A 19,315-nucleotide genomic window follows, 5' to 3' on the forward strand; every position below is an offset into this window, starting at 1 on the left:
TCTCAATTCTATTTCAGACAAAAACTCAAACATCTACCAGAAACATATGTTCTTTACAGTATCTGCTAAGTCTTCAGAGCTTCCCTCAACTCCTTCCTCTCATCACAGGATAACAGCAACATCATCAAAACATAACTGGGCTGCAGTTATTCCAAATAGGGCCTCCATTGTATAAGTGGCTTCCATTTTGTTATTTTATGCCTCATTGATGGAGGCCTTAATTCATTCATTCATGTCATGTTATTCATTTCATGTCATGTATAAAATAATACCATTCTTAGGAGTTTTAAAGTCTAGGAGAGGAAAGCCCAACTCTGAGAATCAGAATAGCCAGTGTTTATCAGCAAATGATGTTAGAATTGAAGGTGATGACTCTAAATGCAGAGGCAAGGTACAGATTTCATGGTGCGTTGAAGGGGCAGTAGCAAGACACCTCAGCGATGACATTCCTAAGGTGTGATAGAAGAAGGTCAAGCAAAGGAAAATAATGCCAGAGTGATGGTGGTTGCTGTGACATGGGCTATGCTTGAAATTCACTTCTTGCTGTCATGCCATTGATCCTGCTGGAGGCCTTAGCAGCCTCGAGGGAGATGATTGTTTCCATAATTCATCCCAGAAGGACTACCTTTCTCATTCTCCACAAAGCTTACTGACATCTCAGAAGCAGCCCTGAGTGTGATGATGTTCAAAACACAAATGTCTTCTCATGACCCCTTTAGATGACCAAAGAAGAGCTGAAGCACGGGATGACCAATCAAATGCTTGTTTTCCAATAACTGTAACAACATCCTCACGGCAGGATGGAAGACAAACTGCTACAAGGAAGAGGTAAAGGAGCAGACCACAGATTGGCTGTGGTAATCTAAAGGAGAGGTTTGGAGGACCGGGTCTAAAGTGGGGGTTAAAGAGAGAGAGAGCAGAGTTGCTTAAGGCAAGGAGCTTCTGCATTGCACCACTCCCTGAGGACCAATGGACAGGTCGTAATTGGGGTACAGCTGACATTCTCAGCAACCGTCCACCCACTACTCTGACATCTGCTGAGTGAGTGCTCCCTTTTGGGCAGTTTCTCTCAGATTTCATGTTGTAATTAGGAAGAGTCACTGAACATCCAAACTGGCTTTCTTGCCTCTCAGTTAGTTCGTTCGTGACATCGCAACCATTCTAGTAACTCCTGTCTTTCAAACAGTTCTATCTGCATCCATTGCCTTTGCTTGTCTTGAACCCATCCTTCATGTTGATCTTCTTGGATTCTCATGGTCTCTGAATTTTTCTGCAGAAAGTTGGGCATTTATTTTTTATTTTATTCCTTGTGGTCACAGTGGACTAAAAAGAAAGTCTCTGAAATCCCACTGAAGGAGAAAACAGTTCTTCAGTGCCAGGTACTGGGGAATTTAAGAATTGAACTAACCATTCGTTTCTCTAGTTTGATCAAAGTTTCAAGGAATTCCTAGGAATCCCAGAAGAGAAGGCAGAATACCTCAAAATAGACTCAAATGAATTATATAGAAGGATTACATTTAAATCCTTTTACAAATACCATAGCCAATCAACAAATTACATTTTAATAAATCTAAATAAGAGGCTTTTGCTTCAGCCATTAGATTCATATATAACTGAGAGATAATAAAGACACATTTGGGAAATTATTGGCAAGAGTTGTGTTACAGGAAAAGAACTTTAAGTAGCTACACTTTGAAAGGTTATAAACATAAGTCATGAGTTCTCAAGGAAAAGGTTCATTTTTGTTAAGTCTCTTTTTTGTTAGGGTCTCTTTGACTAAAACATAGGAACTAGATTTCTGTCACAGCATGCTGCCTACCACTTTGAATTTGGAGAATACAGATCCTAAGAAAACACATCTTTATCAAATTATCTAAGATACTGTTCAGAGTAGAAAATGCTAATCTTTCATAAAACTAACTGTAGCTACTTACTCCATAGACAGAAGTGGTACATTTATGTAAATTCATTTTTTGTATCTATTATTTAATATACTGTTTTATTTTTTGTATTTATCATTTTGTATTCATGTATGCACTTTCTCTCTTAGTGCCCTATGCCAAAATAGCTGACATAGAATTGTTAAAGGGGAAAGACCCTTGGTTTTAGAGGTTTCAATCCACAGTCCTTAGTTCTGTCACAGGATATCCCAGCAGCAGATACACATAATGAGGCTGTTAGCTTCAAGGCAAGACAGCAGGGAGTATCAAATTAGCACAATGGGTACAGTCCCCAACATAAAACCCTAGTGACCCATTTCTCTCATTTCATGCCCATCTTTCACAGTTTCAATACTTTCCAAAAGTCTAGTCAAAGTTTAAACCAGTAAATAAATTTAAACACTAAGTCAAAGCTCTTATAATTTAATAATCTCTGGGAAGGCACTCAAGAAACAATAAGAAGTAATCTTAACTAATACCTAATCTCTTAGGTATTTTTAATCCATTCAAGTTGGCACTTAAGATTTAACATCACAATTCAGTCATTTAATAAACATCTGTCATGCTGACAATACCTGGACTATACAATAGCAATGGATTTAAGGATGGGTATAATGAAGTATTAACCCCAAAGGTATATAGTGAGGCTGGAAACAGGTAAGACTGCACAAGATGGTAGGTAAGCACTGCTAAACATGGATCCAAGTGTAGGAGTATACATGCACATGGGCTAGATCAGGTCTTTTGGAGCAACAGATGGCATTGCGAAGGAGGAACAATGTTCTGGGATGAAGTGCAGTTTGGAGCAAGAAGTCATCAATTGACTTTGATGAGCCACAAGTGGTGTGGGACAACTGTCTATATTCTGTCAATTATATTTTAAATAAACGCTGATTTGTCAGTAGCCAGGCAGGAAGTGTAGGCAGGCCAACCAGACAGGATGTAGAGGCAAGTCAATGAGAACAGAATTCTGGGAAGAGAAAAGCCTATTCCTCTGCAGTCCTGTCCCATCCACAGAAGAAGCAAGATGTGACTACCTCACTGAATAAGGTTCCGAGCCATGTGGCCAGCATAGATAAGAATAATGGGCTAATTTAAGATATTAGAGTTAATAAGAAGCATGAGCTAATGGGCCAATCAGTATAACAAATGTAGACCTCTGTGTGATTTCTTTGGGACTTAAGGATTGTGGGAACTGGGCAGGACAGAAACCCCGACAACACAATAGCAGTGTGGTGTTGCAGGTGTGATGAAATAAAACCCAATAAAATAGAATGAGAATGAAGTATCAGTAGAATGTTTAAGATCAATGTTTACCCCAGTTTTGTAAGTTGTAGAACTATTAAGTAAAATTAATTTCTGAGTCCAATACATTAATGTAGAAGAAGTAGTGAATAGAAACAATAGTTAAAACATGCTCCAGTCCTTTCATGTGGTCACAATTTGAAACATAACTTTTACAGACAATACATATGTGTATGTATCAGATTTGAATTCCAGTTTTGTCAGTTGAGCTACAGAGCAAATTGGGTTTAATGATGCTAGATGCAGCAACTGTTCCTGACAGAGAGAGGACTGAGGTTGAGAACTGAGAGTTCAACAGGCACAGGGAGATGACATATTGGTCTTGTATGGGGTGGGTAGAGATATTAAGGATAATTCCCAAAGTTCTGGCATACAAATTTGGTTAGAGACTACACAAAAGGCACTCAACATTTAAAAACTGTGCTGATATGGAATGAGGACACAAACAATGATGCTAATACAGAGTAGACAATTGTGCAAGAGGAAATCTGGACTCAAAAGAGAGCAGAATCAGATGATCATCATAACTGGAACTCAACATTGTCACCACTATGATCACAGCAGACATCTGAGGAATGCTTACCAAGCACTGGGCTCTGGGTTCAAAACAACACAGAAATATCTCAGGTAGCCTTGACAAGAAGCTAATGTGTCAGTCTGTGCATCGTGTGACTATAAGTGGGACATTTAGGATATTAAGGCTTTCCTTCCTAAGACATTCTTAATCATCTGCCACTGAGCGAGAGACGGATCCCTCCCAGCACAGGATACAGAAAAATGGAACTTCAAGGCAGGAATTCTGGGTTTGTGGCCTTGGGTGGGCACAGAATGGAAGCTGAGAGAAGCATATTCAGCATCCCTTCTCTGAAGCTGGTGTCTGAGTGACTGTGTGTGACTAAGCTTTGTCTTTCGGCAAAGAATGTCTTAGGCAAATTAGGAGATGCAGAAATTAGGAGATGCAGAGGGCTTGACACAATTTAAGATGCCAAAATGCAGAATTTCATTTTAAAAAGGTTCAAATCTGATCAGAGAAAAACATCTTCCATTGCCTATAATCTTCTAATTAGGTTCATCTTTATTACATGTCCCATTAAAAACTACAGAATAAAAGCATGTCAAGTGGACTGGTGAGATGGCTAGAGCTGCTTGCTAAAGGCAAGGCTCACAACCAAAATCCCATTTCAGTTTAGAAAACCAAAATAAACAAAGAGAAGCAACTTTGTAGTGTATGTGATTTTTTTTTAAAGTGCTCTAAGACAGACATCCTCTGTCTCTCTTTTACAGTTTTTTCAATTAAAATACATAGCTAATTATACAATCCAATGCTATATACATAAAATCTCATGAGCTCAAACTGTCTAAATATTGAGAAAATCATGCATAGAAAATAATTTACCAGTTTCTATTTCCCAGCTAATGGTGACTTTTGATTGAATACTAGTCTTCTAAGACTAAAGTTAGTGTTTAATTTTTCTCTCATTTTTGAGTATTTTTTGAAACTTTAATCTTTTGCACTGGATAGAATGGCTTAAGGTTATTTGATCATACTTTGGTATTTTTCATATGATGCAATACTAGTTAGTTTAATCTTTAATCATGTAGGGGTCCACTAATGTGCAAGTCATAAGGATCAACTGGCATTGTTTCAGAAGTCCACACTTCAAAGGAGGCAGTTCCATGTCCTTCTTACCTAGTTTTATCTGCACATAATTAACATAAAACTCACTATCTAACACAGTGCAAAAGTTTGGCCTCAACTGAGAGATTAGCATTTTGTTAACTGATGTACAGTGATGAATTTCCTTTCATGAAAATATGGATAATTCATTATATATGGGTTGACTAATACCATTAGTCATTTCTTCCTTTTGAGTTTTGTTTGTTTGTTTTTGAGACAAGATCTAAGAACCCGTAGCTGTCCAGGAGCTCACTAAATACAACAGGCTGGTCTCTAACTCACAGCAGTTCCCCTTCCTTCTGCCTCCTGAGTGCTGGAATTAAAGGTGTGAGCCACCATGTTCTGTTTATATCCTTTGAATGAATTATATTTAATTTTCCACTGAGACATGCATCCTGAACCTGTTAGAGAAAGGGCCACAAGTTTATGCCCAATCATTCTGTACTAGACATTGGATTAGGTATATTTCTGATTGAGTCTTGCTGACTAAAGGCCACAGAATTCTGTTATAGAATGTGTTATGCCAATTTCAGAGAATATTTCCATACAGGTCATGGACAAAGTATCAAAATATAAAAGACCTGGGTTCTGCCTGAGTCTCTAGAACAAGTTTTGTTCCTGATTTGTGAACAAGGATTGTTCTACTCACTCTGGGTGTGCGATATTTCATTTTAACCCAGTAGTGAGATTAAGATGCTAACCCTGAGCTATCTTCAAATACACTTAACTTCCTGTTTGCTTATCATTACTTAACTACCACAGTAGTTAACAGAAATAATTTTGTCCAACTTTGCTTCATTCTCTTGAGTTCTGTGGAATCTTTGGAATGACGAAGCACATTCACACACTTTTGCAACGAAACAAAAAAATATGGGGGAATTTTGGTGAACAAGTAAACTATTTTCTGAGTTTATCTGTATCTGAAACATTCATTGCTTACTGCAAAGTAACAGACAACATCAAAAATAATCTATAAAAACTACACAATTTCACAGGGTTTTTTTTTTATGATAGAAACTCACAACCAGTCAATTTCAGTGAAACATGAATATCCTGGTTGAGGTTTCAAAATGTATAAAGAGATCAAAGGGCGAAGATACTTTATGAGAAAAGCTCAAAATACAATGAAGCAAGTTATAATTAAATTTTACAACAGCATTTAAGAGGAGATAAGATAGTGCCTTTGGTTCCTTATTTTACTGCCAGCTGTTGAATCTATAGTTTAAATATTGAGTATGCTCATCTTTTAAACATTGGATTATTTTGGATTGTTTCTACTCCAATTCAGAAGCAAGCAGAGAGCACAGCATGCTAATCAGGTCAATTATACTTCAACAGAGAGTCGGGAGAAACTACACTTCAACCCTTCAGCATGATGCTGGACAGCAGCAGGAAATGCCAGTTTTCACACAAAGTAGACAAGATAGTAGTCCCAAATAATTTGCTCATCAAGACTCTTTCTCATATGTTTCCACTTTTTTCAAGTGGGGAATATTTAAGCACTAGTCAAAACTTATCAGAAAAGTCAAACATAGGAATCAGACCAATTACAAATCATCTATAGTAGCAAAGAAGTCCTACAGATAACCCACAAACAAATAAGACACATTTGGCTACTAGTCATTATTTTTAAATTTTACTTCCTTTGAGTTCATATAGGTTATATTTATATGAAAAATACACATTTTTACCATGTTGTATGGTAACAATGTCACATACCAAAACACATATAAAATCAAATATGTTCAACTTAATTAGACTCAAAACATGTATCAGATACCCAATTGTTCCCCCTAGGAAATCTGATATTGTTTAGAATGATTTAGAATAAAATTTCATTTTTTTTCCATTTTTAATCTCCTTGTAATTCTAATATTAACAGTCCTAAGCTTGTAAGAACATCAATGCAGAACCAATAACACAAAATTAATGTAGAATAAGAGAAAAAACACAGCTCATCACCACCTACTAGCCACTCCTCCCCACAAGCATCAATAACTAGCAGCAGAAATTAGCATAGTCAATCTGGAACAAGCCCACTATGGTTCCAACACCACATGACACCTATTCTGTAGTTAGTTTCCTGGGGAGAAGCCATACCATAGAAAACTTTTCTTTAGTTTTTAATAAGCACACACCAGCCATTTCTCACAATCAGAAATGAAAAGGAAAGCAAGGCTTGTCTTATCTTGCCTCTGACATTCAAAATATTTGAAAGCATCAAGAAAAGATACTATTTTTAAAATGAGGACACAAAAACCTTGCAAAGGCTAAAATGGACATGTAAGGGGAATATTTTGCTCATTTGTTTTTGAACATTCTAGCTTCCGGAGATTGCTAACATTTGGATCTACACAATCACAATATGGTTATCATTAGCCATGTGTCACCTTTGAAAAATTGAAATGTAGCTAGTTCAAATGAGAGGCAATTTAAGTATTAAAATATACTCCAGATTATGAAGACTTGAGGTGATAAAATATTCTACTAATAATGTTATATTAATTATACTGTTAAATAGTAATGTTATAGGTATATTGAGTTATATATAACATCTTTAAATGATTTCAATTGTTAATTTTCACTTTTAAAAATTTATTCAGTAAAAATGTAAGTTATGGATGTGGTTTGATTTGTATTTCTGTAGGTGAGGCATGATGTAGTTCGTAACCTAATAGTAATAAACATAATAGAAAGATCTATTCTACTAGCTCTTAGTAGTTTCTTTTTATTTAATATTAAAGAGTTTTTGCCTGCATGCACATCTGAAGTCCTGGAACTAGAGTTACAGACAGGCATGAACTGCCATGTAGGTGCTGGGAATTGAACCCGGGTCCTCTGGAAGAGCAGTCAGTACTCTTAACCACAGAGCTATCTCTCCAGGCCTAGTAGTTTCATGTTACATCATATGAAACAGTTTTTAAAAGCATATATCCTACTGAACATCACTACTCTCCATAGTGCAATGAGAGGCAGAACCCTAGAATTTAGGATGTAAAAAGTGATGGGAAGCAAGAATTTTGTATAAAAACCTTCAAAGTGGGCTCAGTCTCAAACAGATTCTGGCTTGATTTGTTGTTCCTGGTTTCTGGACTCTGGGAAGCACTTCTTTTACATGGGGAAGTTCAAAGACAGTCAGCTAAGGAACTGAGACTAGGGGCTAAGTGAGCAAAGAGGACCTGCAGCCCAGCACACAGGGAGGATGCAAAGAGAAGGAAACCATGGTAACAGAGTTCTCATCCCCCTCTTCTTTCTCTCTGTTTCCTTCTTCACGTCTTCCAACAATCCTTTCCTTCTCATCTGAGACTTATGTTCAGCTTCATCTTTTCAGCTCAGGTACTTTTGTGCCTTCTTCCTTCCTTTCTGTTCTAATTGGCCTCTTGTTCACCTCTGGTCCTCCTTTCTGTCTCTCTGATTTCCATTCTGTTATCGATTTCTTCTAAGAAGTTAGGTTACTTGTTCCTAACAAGGCCATGTACTAGATCTGAATAAATTTCCTATTCTTTTATCTCTTCGTGAAGAAAACGAAACGAGAAACATATTAAAAATTCCAGAACATGGAATTAGTTTTTATTTTCTAGGCTGTCTAACAGGTTGTTGTTTTGGTTTGTCTTAAGGATTAGCAGCTTTCCCTTAGGTTTCCAGGCCTGGAGCAATGTGGTTCAAAGAGAAAGGTGTACCTCCATGGCCCTATTCACACTCAGAATAGATTCCTTGGGTGGAAATTATGAATCTTAGGGTTGTAAATTAGCAGGGCAACCAGACATAGTCTTTATACATGTATTATAAGTATCTATTTAAGAAGCTTTTAAAAAGAAGTATTGGAGTGTTTAATGTCAACTATTCGTTTTGGTGTTTGCAATAAGATTAGTTTTAATTACTTCTAAGACAATGATGCCTGGGTAAATTAACTCGAGGCTGGGTTTCCTGCAGAACAGTTCAGTAAAGATAGTCATATGGAAGAAAATAAGGACATTCAACCAATATACACTGGTCAATTCCCAAAACTAGGACATATAGTTCCACTCTGACAAAAAGTGATTATATGCTTAAATAGCTACAGTGTTGCTTAGGTATCACAATGCTTTCAGCAAAGAAAATTTCCAAAAGGGTAAGACATAGTTGTAGACTCTGTGATTATTGTATATACACCATTTTGGAGGTAGTTTTCAGTGATGGTATGATTATAATTCATTGATACAGTCATTTTAGTAATTGGTATGCAAATAAATTAGACTTAAACACAGACATTATGTTGAATTCCATTTGAATGCTACACAATTGGGACAATAAATAAAAAATATTGGTTGTTGGTGTCTCATTGCTTTGAAGATTTACAGCTTTGATGTCATGTTAAACACATTTTCTGAATATGATACAGTCTAGAACACTAAATAATTGTACGCCAACAAAGACTGACTGTGGACTGTAATAGGCTGTATTTCGTTATTCATTTATTCAGAAACTAAAGGAATAATTAAAATCGCATATTTCAATAGTTACTTAGAATAAATACTTAGACAAATCAGTAACCAACTATATGCTGAAACAAACGCACAGATAGAATTGGAGGCTTTAGCAATCATACCTTATTGTGTGTCTGGGTTTGTCCAACCAGTATAAGAATATTGGATGAGATGATCGACAGGCAGAAGTTAATTAGAATTATGGACCTCTCAGAGCGGATGTACCTAGTCGGAGAGAGAAAGAAATGTGACAAATTTCATGTCATATAATTAGTAGAATTAACTCAAAGAAAAAGTTTTGACCCCAGGTTTCATATAAAGATATGGAAAACCATTTTTCATATACATTTTTCCTAGGTACCTAATTATAGAGTACATGGCATGTGCACGAAACCTTTAGACTTATTTTTTCTGTGATATGCCATAATTGAGAGAACCTAAGTTGTACATACATGAGAAAAATGCCTTCTTTAGTCCTAGATAAATATACTTTCTTAGAATTACATTAATCATTATAATCATTTTCTTACATATGTACATATATATTGATAATATCTATACCAACCAATAGAAACACTGAGGCCCAACAGTATAACCCCACCCAGATTTTGAAGCAATTATCAATGGCTTCTCAGACAGCCCCCATGTCAGCCACATTCAGAGAATCCAGTTTGATCACATGCTCGTTCAGTCCCAACTCCCCTATATACTAGAAGGATGCATTACTTTTTGTGAAGCCTTGAACATCAGCAGCTATTCAAGCATTTTTATGTAGCTAGGATATTCCTTATGTCCTTGAGTATCTCTTTCAAGAAAAAGAAGTAGCAGAAGTCCTTATGTATAAAAATGATCTCAAGTGATCATTTACCATTAGACTGGAATACTCTTGGTGACAGCCATATTTTACCCTTAGGAAGAAATTTATATGTATATAATCTGTTATATGATTTAAAAGTGCACTAAGAATGTAAGTAACAGCAAAATCTGTTAAGAATCAAAGGTTCCACCAGCTGTTTACCCTGAAAATTTAGCAGTTATTTTGCTTAACTGTGCCCTGTAATGGCCACTAAGTACCTTGTATATGATGTGTGCCTCGGTCTGTTATATTTGTATTATAACATATGCCTCATCCCATACCAGGCATAGGATGTTCTGTGCAATGACAGATAGAGAAATCAAAGATCAAGAGAAACTTTATGAAAGTTATAATCTCACAATGTTCTTTCCATTTCTACTTTATCTTTCAAGAGTGTGTAGGCAGCAGTCACACACTAAGTAAATTAAAGCAAAGTAAAAACAACAGTAAGCTAGGAGGTGGTGGCGCACACCTTCAATCCCAACCCTTGAGAGGCAGAGACAAATGCATCTGTGTGAGTTTGAGGCCAGCCTGGACTACAGAGCGAGTTCCAGGACAGGCTCCAAAGCTACAAAGAAACCCTGTCTCAAAACAAACAAAGACAAAACAAAACAAACAAAAACAAAAAACAAACCACCAAAACACAAAAATTAGGTTTCATAATGTAAGAGAATTTTTCTTCACAAATTGGACTAATCTAGGTTGACAGCACAAAATGGGCTCCAAGAATTGTTGACCATTGTTCCTGCATTCCGACTATCTAAACATATGATAAACCACACACTGGGCTGCTAAAGGGAGCAACAAATATCTTGTTCTTTTTTTTGGTGTGGATGAAGGCTATAAATCTTTTCTGATGTTAATTGCTTCCATGATGATACAAACACACATCTTGACACTATCAAAAGGATTTCAGTGACATTTTCTGTCTATAAACAGAAAAACAAAACAAAACCCAGACTGAGTAATATAAACAATCAACTGGCTGCCCCAAACACTATTGAGATGCCTCCTTTTCTCAACAATACTGAGTCATATTTTTGCCTTAAATTCTGCTAAGAATTGTCACTACTTTCCACGCTGTCATATGACATTTTATATTTTAAAGAAAATTTGTGAATTTGTGAAAATTGTGTCAATAAACTGAGAGAACAAGCTGGATTGCTTTTTGATGTAACAGTGTCTTTTAGCTAGTTGTATAGCTAGAGAGAGAGAATACAGCTTAATGTATCATTATTATTATTATGACCGAGAGGACATGCTGGATTGCTTTTTGATGCAACAGTGTGTTTTAACTAGTTGTATGGCTAGATGGAGAGAAAACAGCTTAGTGTATTATTGTTATTAACATTATCAACATTATCATGATAACCAAAAGTGTTAATGGCATAGAAAGTGATATCTCTGAGAGCTGAGCTCAAACAGACCACAAATGCAAGGCAGGCCCCGTTCTGAGCCACACTTTCAGCCGTCTCAGTTGTGAAGAAACATCTGGAAAGCACGACATGGAGCATCTACAAGTTTCAAAATGGCGTATCAACTATAAAGTAATTTGCATGATACTTCATTGTAGAAAACACTAGAAAAAATTTAACCCTAAATATTTTTATTAAAGAAAAAGGCAGGAAGATTCCAACACACAGCTAAATCAAAATGTTTTAGGGTCTATGTACTTGGTGGTGTTTATGAAGCACTTTGAGTGGATCTTGCTCCAAGATCCATTGAGAAACTCATGAGTCTTCACACTTCTTTCAAGTAGTAATTATTATTTCAATTCTCTGATGAATAGACAATGAACTGATGACCACTTAAGTCTTAGGAATCCAGATTTGTGTGGTTTCTTGATACTCTTTTCTGTAATTCTCAACATCAGTATAGGTTTTGATAGACACTTTGATGATTTTCAGAAATTCCTAGAATTTCATTGTAGTAAGTGACTGTTCTGTCTTTTCTGAATTTTAGAAAAATTCAGATATATCAACAAACACATCATATACTGATATTGGCTATTCGTGTGTGTGTGTGTGTGTGTGTGTGTGTGTGTGTGTGAAGAGAAAGAGGGGGAGGGGCATGACAGAACGTAGAATTGACACCTGAACAGAAATTGCTGAAAATTGAATTTACTTCTAAAGACTCCAGTGGGGTAAGAATTATAATGTTATTATGATTACCTAATATCTTAGCCAATTGCTTTATGTTTTTAAAAAAGGCATTGTCCTTCACTCATGGGAAGTTAGATTCTTCAAGCCTGTCAGTTTGTTTTTACAGGACAACAACCTGATTGAGTTTTGAACATACAATTCTGTTATCAACAATGTCATCCCAATAGCAGGCATTTTCCAAATTTCCTTTTTCACCATTCTGCCAGTGTTTCCCTGCTGTACCACAATATTGCAGTGATGAAGAACTTCTGTTATGTACCCAGGCCTAAATGTATACACACTTTCTTTTTTCACAAAGCATAAAAAAATCCTAATGTCTTTGATTCACAATTAATTTTTCCTTTCAAGAGAGCGAAAGCTACAATGGACACAATGTTTTATTTAAATATCAATATTAATCTAAATAAATATCCCTTATTAAACAGTAATTGATCTTTAATTTTTCAGATGATTGTATAAAACCCTAAGAAAACATAAAAGTATTTGAGGTAGGCACATCAACTTTTGCAATTTTAAATATATCAAATAGTCAGGAAAGAATAGATAATTATCTGCATACTAATGTAATATTGCATTTTAGATCACATTAACAATGACAATGGTTATAACGCCTTTAACTGTTAAGATTATAAAATCCATTTAAAGTTTGGTCATATGGTACATACATATATGTTGTCAATACCTTAGTAGACACACCAAACCTCATAAGCTCAATTTTTACTAGCATCCTAAACAATTACCTAGAAATTATCCAGAAAAATATTAAATTTCCTCAGACTATTAAATAGATACAATTTAAAAAATGAAAGAAGATTTCCCAATAATTCCCTTCATATCTCTATGATATCCTTTTATCAAACTTGCTCAAAATCTGACTCACAGCAAACACTAAAGTATGTGACCTTTTGCAGAGAACACTGGAATTTTCTTAATGCTTTTAACATCAGAGCAGTGTTTACTCATTGTGCAGGACATACTGAAATCATGTCTGGCCCTTGAGAACTTGACATCCTATTCCTGCAGAGAGAACTTTGACTGTACCACCTATGCACTGAGGTTCAACAGCAACGGATATAAACAATATATCACAGAGAAGGAACTCGAAACATAAGAGAGCTATGCTTACATGCGAGGAACTTGTTGAAATCTACCATCACATCAGCTAGAAGAAAAGTATGCATGTGGGTTTCATTTATCTATTTTTACCACAGACAAATGAAGGGAATCAAGTTAGCTAATATGGTTCCTGTGTTCCAGTTCAATTACAGAAGTTCTAATTCTGTTACAAAAAATGCTGCTTTCAATATGTGACAAAGACTTTAACACACCGAAACCGAGTTCTCCATCTCAACTCATTCATTACATACCTCCATAAGGCTGCATAGACAACTGCCAAGGTGATCAAGGCAAGGCAGGAGAGGCCACTGCCTACTATGAGAGTTACTGAAGGGGTCCCAGAAGATTCCATGACCTGTAAGTTAAGGGGGAAAAAAGAAAAGAAAAAGAAATTTGACATGAATAAAAATAAATTCTAAACTCAGAGAAACTAAGCTATCACTCAAGAATACCATAAATAGTTGTTCTAGTTACCAGGTAATTAACCACAGAACACTCGGTTCACATATCCTTAAGCTCTACAATGACTAATTCTAGCTCCCCTTTCTCTCACACTGTGAAGTGATGAAGTCCTAGAGTTTAAAATGTTTGATTACGGCCCCCATTATTTACTTAAAGTTTTCTCAAGGACCCCAAACTACAATGGAATCATCATTCACAGGTGAAATTTCCTTTGAGTGAAATTGGAAGCAGCAGGTTTTTGCTGTGCCCCTCACCCCAACTAAGTACAGGTTAATCGTTTCACCATACGATTCTTGGTACGATTTGCCTTGCTACACCTATTTACAAATCATGATGCGATGGTACACAGTTACTGAAAAACTGAAACTTTCTGACTTTTGACAACTTTGTTCTGAGTCAAGTAATCCCACATTAAATTTTACTTGTTTGGCTTCCAAGAATAAGAAGAAAATGGAATGCTATACTTAGGATCTTCACATAAATTTTTCTTATGAACAAAGTATATGGAGATAATTTCCATAGTGCCAGTATCAGTCCCTAAAACCATGACCTTGAAAAATAAGCTTATAGCTTTTAAAATCTTTTATATACATAGTACAAGCATCCACTGATCCAAATGGCTTCTTTTCTTAGACAGTAACATGACTATAACTAATGAAGTCAGCTGTTTTTCATAAATTTTTATATTAGAAGTTTGAAGCAATACACTAAGTGTGCCACAAAATCTGTATAAAATTATTAGGTATATGCATCATTAAAACAAGTAAAGGAGTGATGCCTAGGCCAAATTTGGGCAGGAATCATATTTTATCAGAACATTTATTTGTTATTATTTCAATTTTCTGTAAAATTTTGTCTAAATACATTTGGTAAAACATCATTTTTCTTTTGGACTATTCTGTACAGCTCTCTCTATCAGAAACTATTTCTTTTTCCCTTTGCAAAAATCTACATGCTTTTAAGGAATGCTTTTACAGTTCCAAACAACCACGTCTCCATGAAAACTTAATTTGATTTAAAAATACACATGTATCCAAGGACACCCTCAGAAAACCTGTACTGAAAATGTCCAATGCAGATATGCAATGTGTTCAGCTGTAGTGTCTGGGGTCTTCCTTCTACTCCTAACAGCATTGTCACAGATTCTCCCAGAACAGCCTTCCAGCTTTAAAATAAACGTTGAGTTGGCAATTATTTTTATATGAAAGTTTGCAGAATATTAGTGATATCAGAGTACATCTTCAACACTATACTGCAGAAATACCAACTTATAAAACATAGAATTGAGTAGAATTTAGTTATCGCACACCAACTAGAATTCATTCCACCAAGCTACTGTAGCTGAGGAGAAGAACCCAATTTTGCCACCCTGCAACAATTTTCTATTTCCCCTTTTGAAATGCAGTTCCCTGGAGAAACACTCGCCACAATGTCCCTGCCTTTGCATTAAAGCCGTGTTTTCCCTTTGTTACTTACTATTTCTCTAGGTTGCTGAGCCAAAATGGCGAAGGTAGAGAGCCGATCACATAAGCATTTCGTATGGGATGCATCGGTAAGCACAGTTTTACATCCCTGGGTGGACCACGTTCCCAAAGACTCGTTCCTGCAAAGGGGGTGGAGGGGAGATCGGGATAAATACGCCAGACAGCCAAGTCCGTAAAGAAGAAAATGCAATTTAATTGAGAGAATCGCCTACTGTAATTCCCGTACAGGAAAAAAAAATCTACTTGTTGTTGAACAGGACGTAATTTAGATGCATCTCCAGTAATGCAAAGCGAGAGTGGGAAAAAAGCAAGCAGGCGGTGGTGCGGCGTGCAGGGAGCTGTCCAGCGCCGGAGGTGCTGAAATCAGGACTAGCTCTGTCCAGCCCTCTGAGAGGAACGGCGGCGGCAGCAGCGGCACCAGCAGCCGCTGAGCGTTGGCAGACACTTGCTATGTTCATCGGATCGTTTCAAACACTCAGAGTGTAAAGAGGCTTTTCATATTTTCATACCAGCTCTGATTCCAGGCCCGTGGTTTGGACCGTGAATGCTGTCTTTTAAAATGCGGATTTCTCTAAAAAACCTGCCTAAAAGGTTACATTGCTTGGGTTGGGTGATAGGATCTTCTCCGCTGCTGGAAAGGGATTTTTCTTCCCTTTAGAATTAGCTGCTGTGAAAATTTCACCCTGGAAACGGGAAGAGGCATCAGCTGGTTCCGACTCTCACTGCCTTTGCCTGGTATCCAGGGGAGGGGTGGGTTTCAGATGTAAGCTTCCCACTCCACATTTCACTTAGTCCAACGCTCCTCTAAAGCCCTTAATATTTCTCCCCCTCAAGACTCTTTGTCCAGGAGGAGAGACATTCAGCTAAAACCAAGTCCACTGAATATTTAGAATAAACCCACCCCAAAGTCCAGCAGGATGGGGGAGGGGGTTTGGTTCAATTTTCTCTTTGGTGTAGCCATTTAAAATGCTAAAGCATATGGTTTCTTTCCCACCCCAGCAGAACAATAAAAATGGTATCAACCTACGTCTTGTTAGTAGAGCTGGTGGCGATGGGGGAGAGCCCTGTCACCCCCTGCTGAACTACTCTATAGAAAGAGAGAAAAGGGGAGGGGGAGCTTCAAGGCTCAACCAATCAACTTTATTATCATTACACGTGCGCTGGATAGAATGCACCAATTGTCACCTCCCCTCCCCCAGGCGTGGAAACTCTCCAGCTAGGAAACTTGTACGTATGAGTGTATTTAGAATTTAAGTCAAGTTACTATTTGTGTTAAAAATGATTCCGAAACTTGAAGGGGGAAAATAAACAACCACATGGCTTAGTGCTAGTTTCTATGTGCTTTTGGTTTTGCCTTTTACATTTCTTAATGCCTGAGGCCACTGGGTTAAATGCACAGATAGTGTGTTTGAGTTCAGTGATGGTTTTTCTCTGTCACTTAGATGTCCAACTTAAGCTACAGAGTACAGTTTACACTGTCCCTTTTTTTGATGTTCATGGGTTGATATCAAGAAGGAACAGACTATATTTGGAAACCATTATGAACAATTATGACCAATTTTAATAGAAAATTTCAGAATGTTGGTCACTTTAAATTTTTGTATATCTCCCAGGATATCACTCAATCATACCAAATTAAATTTTAAAACTAAACGTAGTTTTACTTCTAGTATAACTGCTTCAAACTATAATTCTAAATAATCATAGGCATGTAGCAAACAACTTATTTCATTAACTGTATTCTCTTATCGTGTGTGTGTGTCTGTGTGTGTGTGTAACAATCAATCAAGGGCAAAATGAAAAACATTTATCTCAACTGGTCAAAGTTTAAAGGAAGAAGATACACTTAAGCTGACATATTTTAAAACATTACAACTGTGTTATTAGCTCTGGAAGGCAGGTTGACTTTAATGAAATAACTGTCCTCTCAAGATGGAGTCTAGCACTTATGACTTCCACATGATGAATGTCCAATGAATGAATCCAATATCTTAAAGGAAAAGATCTTTACTGTAACCAAGACCTCAAAGGAGACAAAGTTACATATTTATGTACATGTAACAAGAGTTCATTACTCAAGAAATTAACATCATTGTACGCTGACTGTCAAATGCAAAGTGTGGATTCAATACAAAGTTGCTGGTCTCCAAAGATCATGTAAAATTTACAAGACATCTTTAGAAAAATGTGTCCATTTGCTTTACTCTGTACAGTGATTGCATGGCCGACCTTCGGCCCCATGACAGAGATAACTAACTGATTTCTAAGTGATAATCCTTGACTCTTGCCTGTGCTCCTCCTCAACATGTTCCATGCCTTTTCCATGTGTATCCTCTTGAGACTTTATCACCTTTGGCCCTTCTCTAAAGTAGCACCCCTGTAATGATTTTATCTTATGCACAATAATTCATGAAATACTAAATACAGTTTAACATGCTTTTCCTGATTTAAAAGAAAATACAAAACACAATGTACTAAATCTGGCAGGAAGACAGCAGAATTTGGAGCAAGTGGTAGGAGAGATGATCTGAAAAGGTGAGAGAGGAACTGTCAAGTTCTACATCTGGTTACTATTAAAAGTTGAGTCACAAAAGAGGGTTGTCATTCTGATGCTAAAATATATAGCATTTCATAAAATGTCTTGCAATTTTGTGACTGAGAACTCCTTTATTTGAGGGGCCAGGCTCCCACCTGGATCAAGCTGGCCTCGAGCTCCTTATGCAGTTGAGGATGACCATGAAAACTTCTGATACACCTGCTTCTACTTGCTGGGTGCTGGGATTACAGGCATAGGCCATCACGTCCAGTTTATATAGTGCTGGTGATTGAATTCATGGCTTTGTTCATGCTCTATAAACACGAGTAACTGAGCTACATCTCTAACCCCATAAAACTTTTGGTTGGTTTTCAATTATTAACCTATCCCTAACCATTATTATAAAACCTCTGGTATGTATTGCCTGTATTTTCAAACTTTCCAAGTCTTACTTTTACTGTCTAACATTCTTTGAAAGCACTGCACACATTTCTGATTGATTTCAAGGTTATACCGTAAAACAAACTGGTAGGTGGTTGAGCTAATGAGAAGGGAAATTGTTGTCCTGTGCTGCATAGAGCATGTTTTAAAACATCTTCACTGTTCTGACCACCACACTATTATTCCTCTGTCATAATTTCTATGATGCAAGAAAAGGTGTGACTGTGATTTTTTTTTAAATGTGAAGCTTAGGTTGCCATTCATACAGGAAACATCAAACACTGAAATACATGTGAAATGTAAAGATATAATATGAATAACAGACCCATAAAGCCAGAAGTAGATGCAAGGATGATATAGGCATCCACATTCTACTGAAAATCATACATTTCCCTTTCATAATGTCTTTCTGTATATTATATATATATATTTTTCAAATAGTCCTTAAACACAGCTATGCTTGCAGAAATTCCGCACAACCAGTGGATTCTTTGTTGGCTACACCTACATTCATCAGTGTTAGCTATTAGCTGTCACCTGCACATGTCTTTCTTGCTATTACTAGGCTGGCTAAAAAAAGGAGAACATTTTTCTGCCCCAAGGATTTAAAAGTGCATCGAAAATACAATAGAATGTAAGAATAAGGGCTCCAATTGTGTTTACTTTATAACTTAATATTTATTTGAGCATCTACATGGATGATTTTTGGATCACAATGCTGGTGGCATTATTAAAATTTATTCTTAAAAATATAGCATTTGTATATATCTTCTATTGCTTAAAATTAAATAAAAACTAAAGTGAAGGGGAAATGATCTGTTGATTGTTATAAAATTTGTTTAGCTTTTAAAAAACTAGCAAAATTTGTA

The 19,315-nt window shown here is 36.5% G+C and overlaps 1 protein-coding gene across 4 annotated transcripts in view; it reads right to left on the reverse strand.

Moving 5' to 3' along the window:
* Adgrb3 (adhesion G protein-coupled receptor B3) overlaps window positions 1-19,315 on the reverse strand; it is a 729,857-nt gene that overhangs the window by 135,321 nt on the left and 575,221 nt on the right. For all 4 annotated transcript variants that reach the window (XM_085679475.2, XM_085679474.2, XM_085679476.2 and 1 more), the window contains 3 exons: window positions 15,462-15,588; window positions 13,775-13,878; window positions 9,512-9,614 (listed from right to left, as the gene is read on the reverse strand). In XM_085679475.2, coding sequence (XP_085535601.1) covers window positions 9,512-9,614; window positions 13,775-13,878; window positions 15,462-15,588 — 334 coding nt within the window. The remainder of the gene's footprint in view (window positions 1-9,511; window positions 9,615-13,774; window positions 13,879-15,461; window positions 15,589-19,315) is intronic.

This window comes from Myodes glareolus, chromosome 18 (genome assembly GCF_982192425.1).
Source record: "Myodes glareolus chromosome 18, mMyoGla1.1, whole genome shotgun sequence".
Taxonomy (NCBI): domain Eukaryota; kingdom Metazoa; phylum Chordata; class Mammalia; order Rodentia; family Cricetidae; genus Myodes; species Myodes glareolus.